Source organism: Bubalus bubalis, chromosome 9 (genome assembly GCF_019923935.1).
Source record: "Bubalus bubalis isolate 160015118507 breed Murrah chromosome 9, NDDB_SH_1, whole genome shotgun sequence".
NCBI classification, from domain to species: domain Eukaryota; kingdom Metazoa; phylum Chordata; class Mammalia; order Artiodactyla; family Bovidae; genus Bubalus; species Bubalus bubalis.
Window position 1 is genome coordinate 99,709,133 of NC_059165.1, and position 20,707 is coordinate 99,729,839.

The following is a 20,707-nucleotide window of genomic DNA, read 5'->3' on the forward strand; positions in this document are numbered from 1 at the left end:
AGAAAGGCAAATGAACCAAAGCTCTGCCCTCCAGGCTGACAGTCTAGTGGGGGGTGGGGGTGGGGGTCTGACAGTAGACAAATTAAGAAGGTAGATTTTATGATGGGCGGATGGTGAACTGTGACAGACTCAGAAAGCAGGGAGTATCCAGAGAATTAGATTTATGACATGGACGCCTGGGTGGAGGTTAGATCAGGGAATGTTTGGGCAAGGAGGGAGAGGAGACAGAGGTGATCTGGTTCTCTGGGTAAGAGTGCTCCAGGCAGAGACAACTGCCTGTGTAAAGGCCCTGTGGTCACTCCCAGTGTTTTCCAAAAGAAAAACTGTAGCCAAGTGAGAGTGGGAGGAGGTGAGGGCAGGGAGGTGGCCCAGCAGAGCAGGCAGGGTCTTATGGGCTGAAAGAGGACGTGCAGTTTTACTCCGAGGAAAGAGGGAGCCATGGAGTGCTCTTGAGCAGAGGAGAGATGAGACCTGACTCAGGCACCCTTGGGCTTCTCGGAGGGGAAAGGAGTGGGGGTTGGGGGGGCAGAAGCTGGAACACAGACCCAGGAGATAACATGGCTGGACCAGGGTGGGGTCCAATAAGAAGGAGAAGTACAAAGATTCTGGGTCTATCTCAAGGCAGAGCTGTAGGACTTGCTGATTATGCCAGATTATGGAGGGGGTGGCGGGGGAGGAGCCAGGGTCAGGGTTGGGGAGTGTAATGTCCCCCTTCATGCCTTCCCCAAGCCTTCTCTCTCATATCACTCAACCTGCTGTGTGAAGCCAGTAGACAGGCATTATAGTCCCATTCTCCAGAAAGGAAAATTGAGTCCTGAGCTGGTTACACCTGCTCCAAGGGCCCAAGACACATCCCTGGGTTGGGGGGAGGGCAGTGGCTCCCTAGGCTGGAACCCCCACCCCCACCCACCCCCAGCTTTTGTAAGCACCAGCTGTCAGACCTGTTGGGGATGGGAGGATGTCCAGCCCTGGCGTTTCCAGTTTTAAGGGAAAAAAGCCAAAAATTCACTTTGGGCCTGGTCTAGCCCTCTCCCCTCCCAGTCTCCTCTCATATCCACTCCCCTCCCCCTGAGGAAACTGAGGTCCAGAGAGGCCCCAGTTTCCTTGATGGGGCCCCCTTCCCATACCCTGTCCAGATCAAAAGGACAGCAAGGGCAGGAAAGGGTTAAGTTTACAACTTGGGGTGCTCCACTACCCCTGGGATAATGTTTGTCTGTCTTTGGCCGAGGGTGACCTTTTTTTTCCATGACCACAATCCTCCTCCTTTTAGACTATTATGTACTTAATGTTTTATTTAATTGTCTATGCTATTGCATTCTTGAATCCATTCCTTTAAAAGAATCTTTTATTTTGATGTCCTAATTCAAAAACCCTTCTCATTGCCTCAGATAGTCTGTAAGCTTAACAAATATATAATAACACAAGGAACATAAAGCTATGGATTCTAGCTGGAAAAACTTCAGGGCTACCAGGGTGTTAAAGACACATTAGCACCCAACTGAGACTTTCTGCTGGAGCTTGGGCTCCTTGCAGACACTTGGGGACCCTGCTGCCTGCCTGTGGATCTCCGTTTAGCTACTTGTGAACTGTGCCTCAACTTTCCCCTTCTGCAAAATGGGGATCATAGCAACATCTGCCTCAAAGGTATTTTGAGGAGTCAGTGAATTGAAATAGATAACTCTAGTTGAATCTTCTAGAGGGCTTCCATGATGGCTCAGACAGTAAAGAACCTTCCTGCAATGCAGGAGACCTGGGTTCAATCCCTGGGTCGGGAAGATCCCCTGGAGAAGGGTATGGTCACTCCAGCATTCTTGCCTGGAGAATTCCATGGACAGAGGAGCCTGGCGGGCTATAGCTACACAACTGAGCCACTAACACTTTCTTTCACTTTCTCTAGGTGAATCTGGCCTGGCTCAGATTAAGTGCTTTACAAATACTAGTGTGTTTTTTTTGTTTGTTTGTTTTAAATGATGAGATGGTTTCAGAGACAAGTCAGTCACATGATTAATTAGAAAAGGAAACAACTCTCCTATGATATGATTTCTCTGTTGATTAACGCAGTGTCCATGAATCCCTGAAATATAAGTTTCCCGCCAGGTGAAACGCTGGCCCAGAAAAGGCCAGCTCCTGGACCTCGGACCTCCTCGGCCCTGGGGCCCCGCAGTTCCGCTTTCTTGGCGCCAGCCAGCCTGGCTTCCACGAAGGGCCCCTTTGTGCCCCACCCCCCGCACAGCTCTCATGTGGACTCTGGCCTCTCTGGGCCTCAGTTTCCTCATCTGGAAAACAAAGGAGGAAGTTTCTGTTAGCGCGGGAAACTGGCGTTGGAGATTCAGCAAGACAAGGCAGCCAACACAGGGTGGTCCCCGCAACGTGGGAGCCCCGAGTTATTTCTGAACGCGGCCCCTCCCCAGCCTACACGCCTCCGGCCAAACAAGGCAAGCAGGTCCTGGGAAGACTCCTCCCCCTGCCCTAGGCCCTGGGATCCGCCAGCCGTTTTACACAGGGGCCAGAAAGTGCAGACACCCAAAGGGCAGGTTGTACCTTAATGTGTGTGTGTGCGCGCCCGCGGGTGCGGCGCCCCTGGGTCTGTGTTTTCGCTCCACTTTCCTGTTGGCTTCCAGCTGCCCCGCCAGTTCCGGGGAGGGCCCTGGGCCCGCGGCTGCTCCCCCGCCCCTCTTTATAAAGGCCAGGCGGGCCTTGGGAAAGCTTGCACAGCTGCCCAGCTCGGCGGCAGAAACAGCCCTGCCCCATCTTCTGCTTCCCCTGCGGCAGCTCGGACCATGGGAGGCCCCCACGGCGGCCCCTTTCTTCTCTTTCACGGTGAGCGCTCTGGGGCCCTGAGGGGTCGGGGCAAGCGGCCAGGGAGCCCCCGGAAGCACCCTGTGGTGCCCCCGCGCCCTCTTTTCCTTGGAGAAATGCGAGGTGCAGCTGGCAGCTCTGGGGCCAGCCTGGAAGGGAGTCACATGGCCGGGCGTGGGGGCGGGTGCTGAGGGGGCCTGGGCCCAGGGGCCAGGCACCCCCACAAGGTGGCAGGATCCCCCGGCATTTTCTAGAGCCTGTCCCTGTCCCAAAGAAATCTCTGAGCTCTTTGAACTGCTCCCAAAGTGGGAAACAGGTTTGGGGAAGGAGGAGGGGCAAAAAGGAGTGCTGAGACCCTCCCTATCTCTGTCTCTGTCTTTGTCTCTGTCTCTCTCTCTCTCTCACACACACACACACACGTGGCGGCTCTTAACACAGGTTTTAGGGAGATCCTAGGGGGCTGGAGGACTGGGGGGTTGGACCTCTTCACTGCAGGTGGGGGTACCCCCAACATGTCCCACACTGTCTCAGTGGCAAAATCAGCCCCAGAGACCCTCATTCTCGCTCCCCCGGATCCAGCTGGGATTCAGCTGCAGGTGGGTGGAAAAGATTTTACCGGCGCTGGTGGCAGGTTTGAACTTTTGCTGTGACTTCCCCAGGGCCTCCCTTCCCGCCCCACCCAGGGTGGCTCTAACGGTTATCTGGGCAGCTGGTTGCCTAAGCAACCAAGCAACAAAGAGAATGAAGAAATGGCCCTTGGGGTGCCAACCAGGGCTTCCCAGGTCGCCCTGGGACGGGATTCCCCGTGCTGGCCCAGGTTGGCAGGCATAAGCTCAGTGGCTCCCGGGCGGGGAAGCTAGAAAGAGGAGTCTGTGTGGGGCACACCTGATGGAGGGGGAAGCGGTGTGTCACTGGAGCTGAATCTCACTGCCTCTGAGCCTCACTTTGCACATCTGTAAAATGGGGAAGACCAATCTTCACCTTATTGGGCTGTGTTAAGTGAGTTCCAAAGCAAACTATTCCTAGTTCACAGGAAGAATTAAGTAAACAATATTTTTATTGGCTCAGCGGTAAAGATTCCACCTGCGATGCAGGAGATGTGGGTTGGATCCCTGGGTCGGGAAGATTCCCTGCAGGAGGGCGTGGCAACCCACTCCAGTACTCTTGCCTGGAGAATCCCATGGACAGAGGAGCCCGGTGGGCTACAGTCTATAAGGGTTGAAAAGAGTCAGACACTACTGAAGCGACTGAGCACACACACGTTATTATTTTACTGGTGGATCTGGGGGGAGACTGGAGGGTCTGAGGAGGAGCAAAGAGAGGCTGCCTGTCCTGCCCCCACCCCAGGAATGTAACCGCTCAGGACTCGCCAGGGGGAATGCAAACCAGATGGGACTGGGCGCAGATGACCAGCAGCGCCTCTCCCAGCTCCTGTTTGGGCGACCTCCAAGGACCCAGATGGAGAAATTGTGGCCTGGGAGCCTCTGTGGTGGGGGAGCAGAGCCCAACCCCGCCCTGGCGGAGGGCATGGGGCTCAGAAGAGCTGTCCCACCCCCACACAGGGTCTGGGAAACTTGACCCCATTCCACCTTTTCTGTTTAAGTGTTATCACTTTTTGTTTTTTATTTATTTTTGGCTCTGCTGGGTCCTCACTGCTGCGAGGACTTTTGTCTAGTTGCTGTCAGCCGGGGCTACTCTCTCGTCGCGGTGCACGGGCTTCTCACTGCAGTGGCTGCTCTTAGAGGCACGCGGGCTCAGTAATTGTACCTCCCGGGCTCTAGGGCACAAGCTCAGAAGTTGTGGCGCACTTAGTTGCTCCTCGTCATGTGGGATCTTCCCAGTTCGGGGATCAAAACCATGTCTCCTGCACTGGCAGGTGTATTCTTTATCACTGAACCACCAGGAAAGTCCCAGTCCCATCTTTCCCAAGCTCCTCTGTTCACCAGATTCTTCCTGAGCCTTTTCTAGGCTCCAGGCCTCAATCTGTCCATCTGCAGAATGGACACAAACAGGGCATTTGTGAGCAGGAAGTTGGGAAATGGGGGCGAATCAGCCCAGGCTGCATAATCCTGCTGCGGTGGGGAAGGGGAGGGGTGGTGCGGCAATAATTTTGGGTCTGTCCTGCAAAGAGGAACTGAGTCCCAGCCGAGGGGGGAGCTAGCCAAGCCCTGTGACCCGAGAGGAGGACGAGAGAAATCCTCAAACGAGGAAGGGGAAGGGCATCCCAACCTCAGTTTACCCTTGCTGAGAGGGCTTCTGGGAGGGACTCCATGCCCACCGCCAACCTAAGGATATCAAGTTTGGACCTAGGGACTGAGTGGCCAGGGGACCCTCCGGTCTGCTGACCCCTCACAGCCCTTCAAGCCGGGCTCACAATGACAGACCCCAGAATTCCCCTGGAAGCTCCCTCCAGGGGCAACGAGCTGTATGTGAGTCATGCTTTCCCTTGGCCCAGGAAGTGACTCACTCCTGCCCTTCCTCCTGCCCCATCCATCCGCCCACTGCCCCCTTCTGGGTCTCCCTGGATTGTTGGGGTCTGTGCAGCCTCCTACAGCATTCCCAGGTGGGCAGGGACTGGGTGCCTCCCCCAAGCCCTCCATGCTTCCCCCTGTGGTTGAACTGTCCTCCCCCTCCCTCCCCCTTTGTTTCCATCCCCGCCTCCTAATTGTTTCCCTATCTCCCTCTCAATCTCCGCATCTCTGTGTTTCTTTGTCCAATCTTGGCCACGTCTGTTTCTCTCTTGCGGAGTTCCCTATTTCTCTGTCCATCTCTCTCTTGTTGCACAGTCACTAAGTCGTGTCCCAGGCTTTGCGACCCCATGGACTGTAGCACGCCAGGCTCCTCTGTCCTCCAAAGTCTCCCGGAGTTTGCTCAAATCTATGTTCATTGAGTTAGTGATGCTATCTTACCATCTCATCCTCTGTCACCCTCTTCTCCTGCACTCAGTCTGTCCCAGCATCAGGGTCTTTTCCGATGAGTCGGCTTTTCCCCTCAAGTGGCCAAAGTTCCTGGAGCTTCAGCTTCAGTCCTTCCAACGAGTATGCAAGGTTGACTTCCTTTAGGATTGACCATCTCTCTCTATCACTGCCTGAACTTCTGCCTTTGTGTTTCTCTCCATCTGTCTCTCCTCTTCTGTCTCCATCTCTCTCTTTCTCCCTCTCTCTCATCTCTATTTTCTCTCCATGTCTTCTTGTCTGTCTCTCTTTGGTGAATCGTAAGGAGATCCCCATCTCTAAAGGCCCTGATGACTTGAAGAGGCCCTTAGAGTGGGGTGCCCCTGGGTGGTAAGTACAGCCAGAGAGGACCCCCTTCCAGCAACACCCCCAGTGTGAACCCACAGCATCTTCCTGTGCGCTGGGGTGGGGGCAGGGGGACCCCAAGGTTAAATGTCGCCACTGGGTCCCAAGACAGCCATCAGGACTGACCGACACAGGTGTGGGGTGGGTGAACCTGTGTCCCTGAGGAAGGGTATGGGAGCTAGAGGATCTTAGATTCAGTGTTGGGGGTGGAATCTGAGAAAACTGCCTGATCCAGCCCCCTCCTTACGTAAAGAAACGTTACCCAGGGAACTCTACTCAACACTCTGTGATAACCTCTATGGGAAAAGAATCTGAAAAAGAATGAATATATGTACACGTATAACTGAATCACTTTGCTGTTCACCTGCAATTAACCCAACACTATAAGTCAACTATACTCCAATATGACTTGAAGAAAAGAAACGTTGATGATAGTACACTTTGGTGCACCAGGCGATATCTGCAGGCTTAATTCTCACAGTATTGTAGGAAATGGGTCCTGTCATCATCCCCACTCCACAGAAAGGGAAGCTGAGGCTCTGAGAGATGAGGTCGCCTGACCACAGTCCAGGATGAGACCTGGGACCGCCTGGCTCCAGTCTGATTACTGAGCTGCTGCCCACACCTGTCCCCGGGAGCCGGGACCCCTCGGTGCTTGGAACTCTTCCTCATCCCTCAGTTTCTTTCTCTTTGGCTGTGCTTCGTCTGTGTTGCTGGGCACAGGCTTTCCCTAGTGGTGGCTCACGGGAACTGCTCTCTAGCTGTGGTTTGTGGGCTTCTCATGGTGGCGGCTTCTCTTGTTGTGGAGCACAGGCTCTAGGGTTCTCGGGCTTCTGTAGTTGTGGCACATGGGCTCAATCGCTGCGTGGCATATGGGTTCTTCCCAGACCAGGGATTGAACCCATGTCTCCAGCATTGGCAGGTGGATTCTTTATCACTGAGCCCCGAGGGAAGCCTGCCATCCCTCAGTTTCTGAAACCCACCTCCAGGTGACAGGTGGCAGATCCCCTGGCCGTGGGTGTTCATTCGCAGGCAGATGCCACGTACCCACTTTCTCCTTGAGCAACAGACAGAGACAGAGCCCAAGCCTGGGAGGGGCTGAGAGCCCCCTCTTCCTCGTTTGCATTACTCTGGGGACTGCATCTGCCCTTCCCTGCTGGTGGCCCCTCTGATGCCCCGCCCTCTCTGTTCCAGTGTTGTGCTTCTTGCTGACTCTGGCGGAAGTTGGATCCCAGAACAGCAAGGGTGAGTCTGCTGGGAGCAACGTGGTCCACAGCTGGAGCCTGGGGAAGGGGCCCTAGACTTCCGCCCGCACTGCTCAGCCCAAGCAGGAGACAAACCGGTTACAGGGGGAAGGTCAGGGTCACGCCTTCCCAGCACCCCATCTCCTGGAGTTGATCCTGTCCCCATCCCCAGCCCCTGGCTCAGCCCTCACCTTCTGACCAAGGTCTCCATCCCCACAGCCTGCGCTCTGCGGTGCCCTCCGAACTCCTCATGTGTCAATGGCACTGCCTGCCGCTGTACTCCAGGATTCATTTCTTCTTCTGGGGAGATCTTCACCGACCCCTTGGAGAGTTGTGACGGTACGGCGGCTTGGGGGTGATGGCGTGACATGCAGATATTGTGGGGTACAGTCCAGTGTTTCTGGGGGACATGGTTGTTGCTTGGGGGCCTCAGCCTTTGTCCTCAGGTCCATCATCAAGAACAGAAAAAAAGAGAAAGGAAAAGATATGAAGATGGACAGATGAGACATGAATACACATGGCTTCCTAGAGAGAGCACAGCTGGGTCTCCAGGAGTCTGGAGTCTGTGCCTCAGTTTGTCCTTTCAGGACTGAGGAGGGGGACACAGGGCTTCTACCCACACCCCAGTTCAGCACTTCCCACTGTGTCTAAATCCAGGGTGACAGCCAGAGGGCCAAGAAGAACAGAGCTGATTGCACAAGCTTTAGGAATGGCTTGCTCCAGCCACAGCCCAGTCTCAGCAGTATGGCCTGAGAGTCTTAATTCTTTCGAAAAGGATACTGATTAAACTTCAGGCCCAAAGCTGGGGAGTCAGGTAGGGGTTGGGAATCGCTGCACTAACCAAACTCGTGCCTTTGGGAGGTGACCTTTATCCTGTTGTGTTCCAGACATCAACGAGTGTGGCCCACCCTCACCAGTGTACTGTGGAAGTTCAGCAGACTGCCAGAACACAGAAGGGGGCTACCACTGCACATGCAGCCCAGGATACGAGCCTGTTTCTGGGGCAACAATCTTCCGGAATGAGAGTGAGAACACATGTCGAGGTAAGAATGAGGCTGCGCTTCCCGCCTCTCATTCTTGAGGTTTGGGGCCTCAAATGCTGAGTCCTTCCTGCAGCATCCTGGTTACAGGTGTGGCACCCAGGTCTGCGTTGAGACAGGTGTACCTATGCCTTGCCACTTGCACAGAGGGGCAGGGTGGCATGATGAACCAGGGGCCCAAGTCCTGGCTTTGCCCTCTGATCGCTCTGCGTGTGACCTTAGCCAGGATACTGATTCAGAAATCACTGTTTGGGACTTCCCTGGTGGTCCAGTGGTTAAGAATCCACCTTGCAATACACAGGACATGGGTTCAATCCTTGGCCAGGGAACTAAGATCCCACATGCTGCACAGCTCAGCCAAAAAAAAAAAAAAAAGAAGTCATTAACATGTGAGATGTCATAATATAATTGTGAGTTTATGCTTTAAACGAACAAACAAAAAGAGTGTCTTTTACGGATAACAACAAAAGTAGCTTTGCCTTTTACTAACTGTGTGATCTTGGACAAGTTACTTCACTGCCCTGTCCCTCAGTTTACCCATCTGTAAAAGGGGGTAACAATGGTGGTTACCTCATAGAGTTGCTGGGGTATAAATAAGAAGAAGAAGAATAACAAAGCACAAAACAGTGAGGGCTGTTGGCGTTTTAAATTATGGCCATCATGATCTAACTCACCCTTTCCAGGATGGGCATCCCTGGGGGCTGTGCCCCAGGGTGGGTGCTCAGGAGCAGCTGTCCTGTCCACTCCCTCACCAGGGACCCAGGAGGAGCCTGGCCTCCATACATCGCTAGGCTTTGCCCCCTTTCCAGTGGGAGAAGATAGGCAGGGGAAGGGGCAGAGGAGACCAGCAGTGGGCAGAGAGGGCTCCATGGAGATGGTTAGACCTGAATACAGAGGATGGGGAGGGGAGGAAAGGGAAGGTGGGAGGTGAGAAGGGGGCTGAGCCCAGGATCCAGAGGACTCTGAGGAGGGTCCTTTGACCCACTCTTCTGCACAGAAAAGAGCCCGCAACCTTGGTCCCAGCCCCTTCCCTCCTGCCCTGCAGATAGAGGGCGGCAGAGCTTCCCTGGTAGGAGGGAAGAGGGGTCCTGCATCTGTGGGGTCTCTGCTGGTTCACAGGGTGCTCTGTGGGTGGATGTTGTGCTTGAAACATGTGGCCTGGCCAGAGCCTTCACGTGAATAGGGAAAAGTTCCCTGTCATCCCATTGAACTGTGTGTTTGGGGAATGGAGTGTGAGCTGGTTTTCACCTGCCTCCTTGGCTGGATACCCTTGTGCAGTGATCAGCCTGCACAGCAGTACATGGTGGTCGTGGATCCCACTCAGTATCTGGCCTGGGTGTGCCGCCCACCTACTGTTGTGAGTTCCTCTAGAGACACGCATGAACAAGAGTGAGTTGGGAGAGGGACTTCCAAGGGCCTCAAGGAGGGTGCCAGGCAGAGAGCAGCCTACTGACTGGGACTAAAGCCTGCCGCCTGAAGACCTAGCTCTCTGGCGGGCTCAGCTGGACTGTCTGTGCAACCCCGTCTCAGCATTCCAGCCTTGGCTGCACCTGAGCACGTGTCCATCCGTGTCCAGGCCGTGGGGTCTGCTATGGGCAGAAGACAGGGGCTGCTCCCTGGCTTCCTCATCCCACTTTCTCCGGCATCAGAGGGCCATCCTGTGCATCTACCTGGTCTCCCAGCCCTCTCTGAACCCCAAGGCTCAGAACCTCTGCAGAGGGGCTCTTCTGAATGTTCAGAACATCCACCCCACTGTCATGGGGGTGACATTCAAGGTACTCGGTGCGGTCACAGCACCATGTGTCCCAGAACCATATCTGTCCTCTTTGCCATTGTTAATGACTGCTGGGAGGAGACCTGCCCCCACTGGGGCCTCTGACACCCTGGGTCGTGGTGGACTCTGGGGACCTGTCTAGAAATGCTGAAGGAGGAGATTCAAGGAACAGTCCATTGTCCCCGGCTGGCCATGGCCCTGGCCCAGCAACCTGCCTGGAGAAGACGCCTTCTGTCACCCTGACCCCACATCTCAGCTTCTCAGCCTCCATCTATTTCCCCGCCCCATCCAAGGCTCCACCCTGACCCTCCCCAGTAATTCCGGTTCACAGACCTGAGGCAGTTCTGATGACCGAGGCCTGGGAGGATGTTGTGTCAGGGGTGTCCCAGGGTGACATCAACCCCCAACCCACTGCAAGAGTCAGTTGAACAAAGAGGCTTCCATCTGGACCAGATGATGAGACGTCGTTAAAGACCACTTCCCCTGGCCTGACCCTTTACTGAGGAGACCAATCCAGGCCCCACAGTGACCCAGAAGGTGGAGGCTGAGCCCCACCCAGCAGGATGCACAGGTCTATGTCTCTAGTGGGAGGCCAAGTGCCAAGATGGCAGAAACACCTGCCACCCTTCACCCAAGGGCACCTGCCCCCTGCTCCAGCCACCTAGCCTTTGCTCATTGTGAACTTTGCTCAGATATGGATTCTTACCACTTCCTGCCAGCCTGGGGGAAGCCTTCATGGAAATCAGAAAAAGGTACCTTCATAGCCCCAAGGCTGCCTGGCCAGACATCAGCCCCACTGTTGAGCATGGCCTGGTGCCCACTGCCCAGGTGGCCCTGACCTTTTTCTGTCATCCTCATCTTCCATGCCACTGCCCCAAAACATTGTCCTTGAGCTGCCTGACTCAAGGGTGGATCTTGGTCCATCTTCATGGAGCTGGAGCCTCAGAGTTAGCACGGACAGGAGAGTGCTGTCCTGCCCGAGTCAGCAGGATCCAAGGAGAACTCAGATGGCAGCACTCGCCCTGGGGGAGTCAGGACAAAGTCCATCACTAGGAGCCAAGATGGGCCCTGCTGAGGGAACACAGCTACACTCAGCTTCCAGGAAGGCCCACCCAGTCCTTCGTCCAAATCCTCAGACTGGGACACAGGCAGCTGTGATGTTCCCATCCAAGCTGGGAGCTTCCCAGGGAGGCTGAGGGAGCCAGAACTGGCAGACGGGGAGGACTTGGGCCACTTCTGGCCACGTCTGGACAACAGAACGTCTGGGCCACCATGCTCGCCATAGGATGCCTCCGTGTGAATGAGGAAAGGCCCCCACTCACCAGGGGAGAGACAGTGGGCCCTTCTGGATCCTTCTATACCAGAAAACGTGGCCAAACTCCAGGCCCGAAGGCTGTCCACAACAGCAGGTATCCATCACGCTCTCCTTCCCCTTGCAGACGTGGACGAATGTCAGCACAGACCCCGAGTCTGTAAAGGCCGCAGCGTCTGCATCAACACCGAGGGCAACTACACCTGCCAGTGCCCACCTGGCTTGGAGTTCAGCCCAGAGGACCTGAGGCATTGCACAGGTAGAGACCCCAGGAAGAAAGGGTGAGGCGGGCCTGGAGCTGGGGAAGGAGCCGAGGCAGTTCCCAGAGCCCGAGCAGCAGAGAGAAGAGACTCGAGTTCCTGTGACGACAAGGGTCTGCCAGGGCCCTGCCTAAGGATCGCCTCCCCGAATGGTCCCACCACAGACCAGGGAGACAGCAGAGACTTCGGGCCCCAAACTTGGCTCTGTGAACATCTCCCAGACCTCACCCCTTCCACATCTGCCACATTTGAGCAGAGGAAGCTCTCACTTCCAGTTCCTAGAAGGGGAACCTTGGTCCAGGGCCCCAGAGGCAAGAATCCTTGGTCTGGAAGGTCCAGCCCCTGTGACTCAGTTTCACTCCTAGTTTTTCTGCCTATAAACTGAGGACCATGGCCCCTACCACGCCCATCTTACAGGTGTTTTTAAGAGTCAAGTTGAAGGCCACCAGGTGCTGACACATGCAGTCACAGTGGGGTCCTTGGTACTGGGCAGTGAGAAGCGGAAGTGGCGGTGGCGCTGACCCTCTGGCTTTGTCCTCAGATGTGAATGAATGCACCTCTGGGAGAAACCCATGCCACAGCTCCACCCACTGCCTCAACTCCGTGGGCAGCTATGAGTGCCGCTGCCGCCCCGGCTGGAAGCCTATTGCTGGATCCCCCAATGGCCCAAACAACACTGTCTGTGAAGGTTCGGAGCTCAGATGCTACACTCTTGGAGTGTGCGTGCATGCTCAAGTCGTCTTGTCCGACTCTTTGCGACCCCATGGACTATAGTCCATGGCATTATCCCAGCAAGAATACTGGAGTGGATTACCATTTGCTCTTCCAGGGGATCTTCCCGACCCAGGGGTTAAACCCACATCTCCTGGGGCTCCTGAACTGGCAGACAGAGCCTTTACCACTGAGCCACCTGGGAAGCCTACACTCTTGGAGACCCACACTCAAAACATCCGATCACATATTCAGTGGCACCCACACAAACCAAACAATGAATGCTGGATGTGTCCTGCTATGCCAGGCACTAATTCTTGTTAATTGAATGTGATTAATGTGTTAATTAAATGTGAGATCTGGGGGGTCCTGGAGAAGGAGCTGGGGTACGAAGGGGAAGGCTCCCAGGGACTCTGGGAAGCAGCTAATTGTTGTTCAGTTGCTAAGTCCTGTCGGACTCTTTGCCAACTCATGGACTGCAGCACCCCAGGCTTCTCTGTCCTTCACTATCACCCGGAGTTTGCTCAAACTCATGTCCATTGAGTAGGTGATGTCATCCTCTGTCGTCCGCTTCTCCTCGTGCCAGCATCAGGGTCTTTTCTAATCACGAGAAAAGATACTTCAGTATTTTCACAACTTGCCTATCTGTGCGGGGCTCATCTGCTGTGTGTCAGAACTCTGCACACTTCCCATAAATAACCTTAGTGTCCACCACTCGAGGATGTGCGGACACCAGGTGGTCACCTCCTGGGGGACTAATATGGGAAAAAGAGGGGCACGAGGAGGACAGGGGCCTCACAGGGCTGGGGCAGAGCCTGACCCCCTCCTTCTTGCCCCCAGATGTGGATGAGTGCAGCTCCGGGTGGCATCAGTGCCACAACTCCACCGTCTGCGTCAACACTGTGGGTTCATACAGGTGCCACTGCCGCCGAGGCTGGGAGCCTAAACCTGGATTCCAGGATAAGCAAAGGAACACCATCTGTAAAGGTACCTGTCCTGCCCTGACCCCAGGCCCCGCCCACAGCAAACACAGACACTGCCACAGCTAATGAACTGCTGTCCTGTCCCCTGCAGAGATCTCCTTCCCCACCTGGACCACTCCCCCTGGAATCAAGAGCCGGGTGAGTGGCCCCAGTGGGGACCAGCGGCAAAAAATCCCTCCAACCAGCTCACCCTAATCACTCATTTTCCCCGAAGCTCCCCAACCCAGGATGAAACTCTCTGACTTCCCCACCTTTCCCCTCTCTCCAGAGTCTCTCTGCCTTCTTCGAAAGAGTCCAGAAAATGAGCAGAGACTTTAAACCAGACATGGCTGAGAAATCCATGCAGGTAAGGGCAGGACAGTGTGGGGTGGCTGGAGGATGTTTCAGTGTGAATGGAGATGCCCAAGCAGAGGCCTCTGGTCAAACGCATACATCTGTCTACAAAAGTCACAGATTGCTATTATTTAGTTGCTCAGTCCCTCTAGGCTTCTCTGTCCGTGGAATTCTCCAGGCAAGAAAACTGGAGTGGGTTGCCATTTCCTTCTCCAGGGCAATCTTCCTGACCCAAGCTGTGTCTTCTGCATTGGCAGGTGGATTCTTTACCACTGATCCACCAGGGAAGCACCCCCACACACACACACAAACACACACGTGTTTGAGAGGAATATAATGTCAATGGAATGGAGCAGTTGAGAATTCACCTTTGGAGCAAGGCCACAGAGTTCAAATACCCCTCATCCCACCCACTGCCAGTTCTTGCTGTGTGACCTCAGGCAAGTGACTCCCCCTCTCTGAACCTCTGTTCAGTTGGGGAAAGGTTTAAATGAACTGATAGGAGTGAATCTCAAAGAAAAGTGCCTGGCATACAATATAAATACTATATGTCATATGCGCTTGGCCTGGTAGAAATACTGAGCCTCTAAAAAGATTATAATAATAAATTTTTTAAAAGAGAAATATGTGAGCCCTTTATGTCATTTGAATTTTTCCAGTAGCTGCATTTTTAAAATATAAAGGTAAAGAATAAATTTAAAGAGTAGAAGTATAAATGCTGGAGCGAGTGTGGAGAAAAGGAACCCTCTTGCCCTGTTGGTGGGAATGTAAATTGATACAGCCACTATGGGAGAAGGTATGGAGATTCCTTAAAAAACTAGGAATAAAACCACCATATGACCCAGCAATTCCACCCCAGACATATACCTTGAGGAAACCAAAACTGAAAAAGACACATGTATCCCATTGTTCATTGCAGCACTGTTTACAATAGCTAGAACACGGAAGCAACCTAGATGTCCATCTACAGATGAATGGATAAGTTGTGGTACATATACACAATGGAATATTACTCAGCCAGCCCTAAAAAGGAGCGCATTTGAGTCAGTTCTAATGAGGTGGATGAAACTAGAGCCTATTATACAGAATAAGTCAGAAAGAGAAAGATGCATATCGTATACTAACCTATATGGAATCTAGAAAAAACGGTAGGGCAGCAATGGAGAAGCAGACAGAGAAACTCAAACAGGGGCTCTGTATCAACCTAGAAGGGTGGGATGTGTAGGGAGATAGGAGGGAGGTTCAAAAGCGAGGGGATATATGTATACCTACGGCTGATTCATGTTGAGGTTTGCTAGAAAACAACAAAATTCTATAAAGCAATTATCCTTCAATTAAAAAATTAATTTTTTAAAAAAAGAAGTAAACAAGTGAAATTAAGGTGAAAATTGCATTTAACCCCATAGATTAAAACTATTATCATTTCAACGTGGAGCTGTATTTCAAGTGACATCTGGGGCTCAGGGCAACTGTTTCAGGCAGTGCAGACTTAGAAAGTGCCTGCATGTGTGCTCAGTCGCTCAGTCATGTCCAACTCTTTACGACCCCATGGACTGTAGCCTGCCAGGCTCCTCTGTCTGTGGGATTCTCCAGGCAAGAATACTGACGTGGGTAGCCGTTGCCTTCTCTGGGGGATCTTCCTGACCCAGGGATTGAACCCGCGTCTCCTGCATTGGCAGGTGGGTTCTTTACCACTGAGCCACCAGAAAAGCCTCAGACTTTAGAACAGGGCCTGACATAAAAGCAGTGCGTGATAAATGTTAAACACTGTTGCTGTTATAATATGTGCACATAGGCACATGCTCAACCCCCTTACTCATCTTCTGGCTACTGCCGTGTCTTGATGATTCCCCTGGTTCTGTCCCCCAGGCAACCCAGTTGGTTCTCCAGTGTGTACCCCAGTTGTGGGGGTGGGGTAAGGGGAGACGAGATACCAGGGTCCTTCGGGCAGCTCTTGTGGTGCAGCAACCCAGGAGCTGTCACTCGTCACCCACAGGACCTCGTCGGGTCAGTGGATGACCTGTTGAAAAACTCAGGAGACCTGGAGTCACTGGATCAGTCTTCCAAGCACGTCACAGTCACTCACCTGCTCTCAGAACTTGAACGGATCCTGAGGACCCTGGCCAAAGCCATACCTAAAGACTCCTTCACCTACCGTTCGCTTGACGACACAGGTGAGACCACGTCCTGCCCCACCCCAGCCCCCTAGGACCCCCTCCCACACCTGGAGCCCCCGATCACTGCCCCCTCTCTTCTCAGAGCTGTCCGTGGTGGTCCAGGAGCAGGGGAAAGGAAACGTCACCGTGGGCCAGAGCCACGCACGGATGCTGCTGGACTGGGCCGTGGCAGCTGCAGGCGGGGAGTCGGGTAATGGCAGGCAACCAGAGCGGGCACTCCAGGGACAGGGAGGGAGAAGCTAGGATATGGCTAGGATACAGGAAAGATTGAGGGAAAGAGGAAAGGGGGCGACAGAGGATGAGATGGTTGAATGGCATCACTGACTCAATGGATGTGAGTCTGAGCAAGCTCCGGGGGATGGTGAAGGACGGGGAAGCCTGGCGAGCCGCAGTCCATGGGGTCGCAAAGAGTCGGACAGGACTGAGGGACTGAACAACAGCAACACAGCTTCAGAATGTGCAGCCACAGGAAACCAAGCCTTGGGGCGGGACTCTGGGCATCATGGCAGACTAGCAAGCTTGAATTAGACATCTTCAGAGGAAGGATGGGGCATGGAAGCAAGCAGAGCAGAAGGTAGCCAGCATGTCTGTCCCCTAGGCCCCACCGTGGTGGGCATCCTCTCCAGTCAGAACATGAAAAAATTGCTGGCCAATGCCTCTTTGAAACTGGACTTGGAGAAGCTGAAAGAGACCTACAAGAGTCCTGTCCGAGGTGCCAAGGTCATGCTTCTCTCAGCGGTCAGCTCTGTCTTTCTGAGCAACACGAACACCGAGAAACTCGACTCCAATGTCTCCTTTGCCTTCGCCCTCCATGTGAGTCCTGGGGTGGGGAGCACAGTCAGCCACACTGCTCACCCCATAGCCAAGGTCCCCGTGGTCTCTTAGCAGCCTTCGTTTCCCCACCCCATCCACTGTGCTGCTTCCTCACACGTGCCTCAGGCCCTCTGCCTGGGGCACCTTTCTGCCATGTTTCAGTCCTTTACCTGTCAGCTCGTTCACACGTCACCTACTCATCTAGGTCTTCCTGGACCTGCTTGTTTAAATTACAATCTGTAATCACACCCCACCTTTCCCCTTTGCTCTTTTCTTTCACATTCAGCACTTGCTAACACACTATCTAGTTTACTTATTAGGTGTATTATTTTCTATCTGTCTCCCCCACTAGAATGTCAGCCCAGAAGGACAGGGATTTCTGTCTCCCCAGTTCACTCCCAGGTCCCCTGGCCTGGCACACACAATCGGTGCTCAGTAGACAAGTGTCAAAGGAGAAGCAGCCCTCTTTGGGGTCCACCCAAGCCCAGTACCCACAAGAGGGTTCCAGGCTAACTTCTATGACTGCCTCTCCCTAGGAACAGCCTGAGCTCAAGCCACGGCAGGAGCTGATCTGTGCCTTCTGGAAGAAGGACAGCAATGGGAATGGGTCCTGGGCCACCACAGGCTGCTGGAAGATGGGCAGAGGCAACGGAAGCATCACTTGCCAGTGCAGCCACCTAAGCAGCTTTGCCATCCTCATGGCCCACTATGATGTGGAGGTGAGCAGACGGGGCCATCCTCAGAAACCCACTGTGGCATGGCTGGCTCAGGCGGGACAAGCAGCTGGTTTCAGTGGAATGGTCCAAGAGGTTCCGCATGGTTGCACAGACCAGATGCAGCCCCTTGCTTGGGACCCCTAGACCTCCACATGACTCAGCAACTAAACAGAGTGGCCTGGCACTGCGGGCCTTACTTCAGCCAGTGCCCCTCTGATGGCCCACCCCCAACAAGTTGTTTAGTCATTAAGTCGTGTCCAACTCTTTCAGGACCCCACAGACTGTAGATCGCCAGGCTCCTCTATCCATGAGATTCTCCTGGCAAGAATACTACCAATTCCTCTTCCGGGGGATCTTCCTGACCCAGAGATAAAATCAGCATCTCCTAGTGGATTGACAGGTGGAATCTTTACCACTGAGCCACTGGGGAAGCTCCATCAAGTTGTTAAATATCACTAAAAGCTCCTGAGGGATCCATAGATACACTGGGCCATGTGAATACCTGGAATGGGTCAGGCAGAGTAGGGGAGGCTGGTGGTCCAGGCCCAAGGCCCAGGAAGGACACAAATGTGGGTTTTGATGAGCTCATAGTTGCAGCAAGGTGTTGGAGAGGCAAGAGATGAGATGGAGATGAGGGTCAGAGAGGTGGGCTCATCAGTGTAGGGAAAGAAGGTTGCAGCCATTGAGGATACACGGGGGACCTTCTAAGAACTGTCTGGGTGTGTGTAGTGGGGGCACTCATCCAGAGAAATTGGGGATACCTGCTGCACCCATGGGTGCAGGGATGGTGGTATTTAGGGTGAGAGAGACATAGTAGGTTTATTCAGATGTTGATGGTAGAGGAGGTGGACGGAGATGAGCCACCTGATCAGAGTCTTGCAGGCCAGGTCCCAGGTGGGTGTGGGTGGTGGGGTACAAGAAGGAGGGCAGGAAGGCCTCAGGGTGCTGATGGAGCCCCACCCGTCCCGTCCTGCATCTAGGACCCGAAGCTGGCCTTAATCACCAAGGTGGGACTGGCGCTGTCGCTGGCCTGCCTGCTGCTGTGCATCCTCACCTTCCTGCTGGTGCGGCCCATCCAGGGCTCGCGCACCACAGTGCACCTGCACCTCTGCATCTGCCTCTTCGTGGGCTCTGCCATCTTCCTGGCGGGCATAGAGAACGAAGGCGGCGAGGTGAGGCCCCGCCCCGTGGAGTGCCCCACTCTCACCTGGGCGCTAGACCTGCGAGGGCCTGGAATGGAATAGCTCCGCCTACTCCCAGCTGGGTAGGGTGGTCGGCCTCCCCTCAGCGAAGCATACGGCCCCGCCCATTCACTGCTTCTGCGTCCAGTCCCAGACCCGCCCACCGCTGACGTCACCGCCCCGTCCCTCCGCCCTCGTCCCCGCAGGTGGGGACGCGCTGCCGCCTGGTGGCCGTGCTGCTGCACTACTGCTTCCTGGCCGCCTTCTGCTGGATGAGCCTCGAGGGTGTGGAGCTCTACTTCCTCGTGGTGCGCGTGTTCCAGGGCCAAGGCCTGAGAAAGCTCTGGCTCTGCCTGATCGGTTACGGCGTGCCCCTGATCATCGTGGGCATTTCAGCAGGCGCCTACAGCAAAGGCTATGGCCGCGAGAAATTGTGAGCGCGAGGTGCTGGGAGGGCCAGGGCTTGGGGGTTGCACGGAGCCCTTGCTCCCCTCTGGGCTTACTGGGTGCTGACCAGACCCTCCCTTCTTGCCCAGCTGCTGGTTGAATTTCGAGGGTGGCTTCCTCTGGAGCTTTGTGGGACCTGTGACCTTCATCGTTTTGGTAACTGTCTCACCTCGCCCCACCCCACACCCTTGAAAATCTGAAGCACTCGGCTCCACATTGAGCCCCTGTACCAGCTTTCTCCCTGCAAGTTCCAAGGATACCCCCTAATCTGAATTCTGTGCTCCCTGCCCAGGGCAATGCTATCATCTTTGTGATTACTGTCTGGAAACTCACTCAGAAGTTTTCTGAAATCAACCCTGACATAAAGAAATTAAAGAAAGCCAGGTGAGAAGACAGGCAGGGAGGGGGGCTGACAGAAGAGGTGGGTGTGTGAGGTGGGGCCCCCAGCTGCAACTGGCTGCCTCCCCGCAGGGTGCTGACTATCACGGCCATCGCCCAGCTCTTCGTGTTGGGCTGCACCTGGGTCTTCGGCCTGCTCCTCTTTGACCCGGAGAGCTGGGTGCTGTCCTACATCTTCAGCATCCTCAACTGCCTGCAGGGCTTCTTCCTCTTCGTGCTGTACTGCCTCCTTAACAAGAAGGTGGGCCGCAGGCCAGGCTGCGGGCGGGGCCGGGCCTCTCCTCCTATCCTGGGGCCTGTCCTCCCCTGACCTGGCCTCTGTGCCCCACAGGTGAGAGAGGAGTACCGCAAGTGGGCCTGCATGGTTGCTGGGAACAAGTACTCCGAGTTCGCCACAACCACCTCTGGGTCTGGCTCTAGCCACAATCAGACTCAGGTAACGGCTGAGCCTGGGGTTGGGGGTACAGGACAGAAGGCCCCCGGGTCTCTGGGCTCCGTTCTCACGCTGTGCTCCTCTCTCTCCAGGCCCTCAGGCCCTCAGAGTCTGGCATGTGAAGGTGCAGATCTGGCCAACCAGCATCTCCTGTGGCCTCAGCAGCTTTTGCACACACAGATGACCTCCTCTCCTCCCTCTCTGCTCTGCTCCCTCCTGCCTCGGGCCCCACACACACCACGGAGAGGAGGGTGACAGCCGTCTGGTACCGAACCCCTGAACACCCAGCAAGGGTGGAGGGTCGGACCTACTTCCTGCTGCCTCTCAGCTCCACCCCGGTCAGCACCCAGGGTAGGGACAGCCCCCTCAAGTACACCAGGCCAGGACAGAATGAGGACTCGTGCCCAGCCTGGCCCTTTCCCGTCATCTGTCTTTGCTACAGAACAAGAGGCCAAGGTGCTGAGACTTTGCTTCTAGGTTAAGCTAAGACTGAGGCTGGGTGGGAGAGGGGCAGGGCCCTTCTCAGCCCCTTGCCAAAGAAAGCTCATGGTACTAAGGCCCATCTGCCCCAGGGCAGAGGGTTCAAATGATGTGAAGGCTGTGGACATTGTCTGTTTTTTAAAAATCTGTATAAACCTTTCAGTGTTGACACTTCAAGAATTAAATTTCATGTTGACACAGAAGGTGGCATGTCTTGCTGGCCAGAGGCTCACTGACCAGGCCACGGGCCCCTGGTGTCCATGAAATGCAGTGAGCTGACAGAAATAGACACTGTGGGAGCCAGAC

The 20,707-nt window shown here is 54.7% G+C and overlaps 1 protein-coding gene and 1 long non-coding RNA gene across 6 annotated transcripts; one reads left to right on the forward strand and one right to left on the reverse strand.

Moving 5' to 3' along the window:
* Positions 1–1,968: 1,968 nt before the first annotated feature.
* Positions 1,969–2,684, reverse strand: LOC112586996. Its single transcript, XR_003111557.3, has 2 exons — positions 2,542–2,684; positions 1,969–2,276 (listed from the first exon to the last, which is right to left on the reverse strand). It is a non-coding gene; the product is annotated as an uncharacterized LOC112586996 (long non-coding RNA).
* On the forward strand, positions 2,533–20,604 carry ADGRE5 (adhesion G protein-coupled receptor E5). Of its 5 annotated transcripts, XM_006066537.4 has the most exons (20): positions 2,537–2,820; positions 7,293–7,343; positions 7,562–7,681; positions 8,230–8,385; positions 11,596–11,727; positions 12,270–12,416; positions 13,280–13,426; positions 13,514–13,560; positions 13,691–13,768; positions 15,752–15,929; positions 16,015–16,122; positions 16,531–16,745; positions 17,282–17,464; positions 18,442–18,633; positions 18,849–19,075; positions 19,179–19,245; positions 19,382–19,473; positions 19,561–19,729; positions 19,820–19,924; positions 20,014–20,604. In XM_006066537.4, the coding sequence occupies exons 1-20, from the start codon at positions 2,781–2,783 to the stop codon at positions 20,041–20,043; spliced, it is 2,484 nt and encodes an 827-aa protein (XP_006066599.3). In that variant the 5' UTR covers positions 2,537–2,780; the 3' UTR covers positions 20,044–20,604. The 5 variants fall into 5 exon arrangements, with proteins under 5 accessions (XP_025149463.2, XP_006066599.3, XP_025149462.2 ...); XM_025293677.3 differs by lacking the exon at positions 11,596–11,727; XM_044948226.2 differs by lacking the exon at positions 12,270–12,416 and having other exon boundaries at positions 2,539–2,820.
* Positions 20,605–20,707: the final 103 nt, after the last annotated feature.

Coding starts and splice junctions, on each gene's coding strand:
- ADGRE5 (XM_006066537.4), top strand. CDS start 2,781: ATGGGAGGCCCCCACGGCGGCCCCTTTCTTCTCTTTCACG. Junction 18,634..18,848: donor TAGAGAACGAAGGCGGCGAG/GTGAGGCCCCGC, acceptor TCGTCCCCGCAG/GTGGGGACGCGCTGCCGCCT. Junction 19,474..19,560: donor AAGAAATTAAAGAAAGCCAG/GTGAGAAGACAG, acceptor GCCTCCCCGCAG/GGTGCTGACTATCACGGCCA.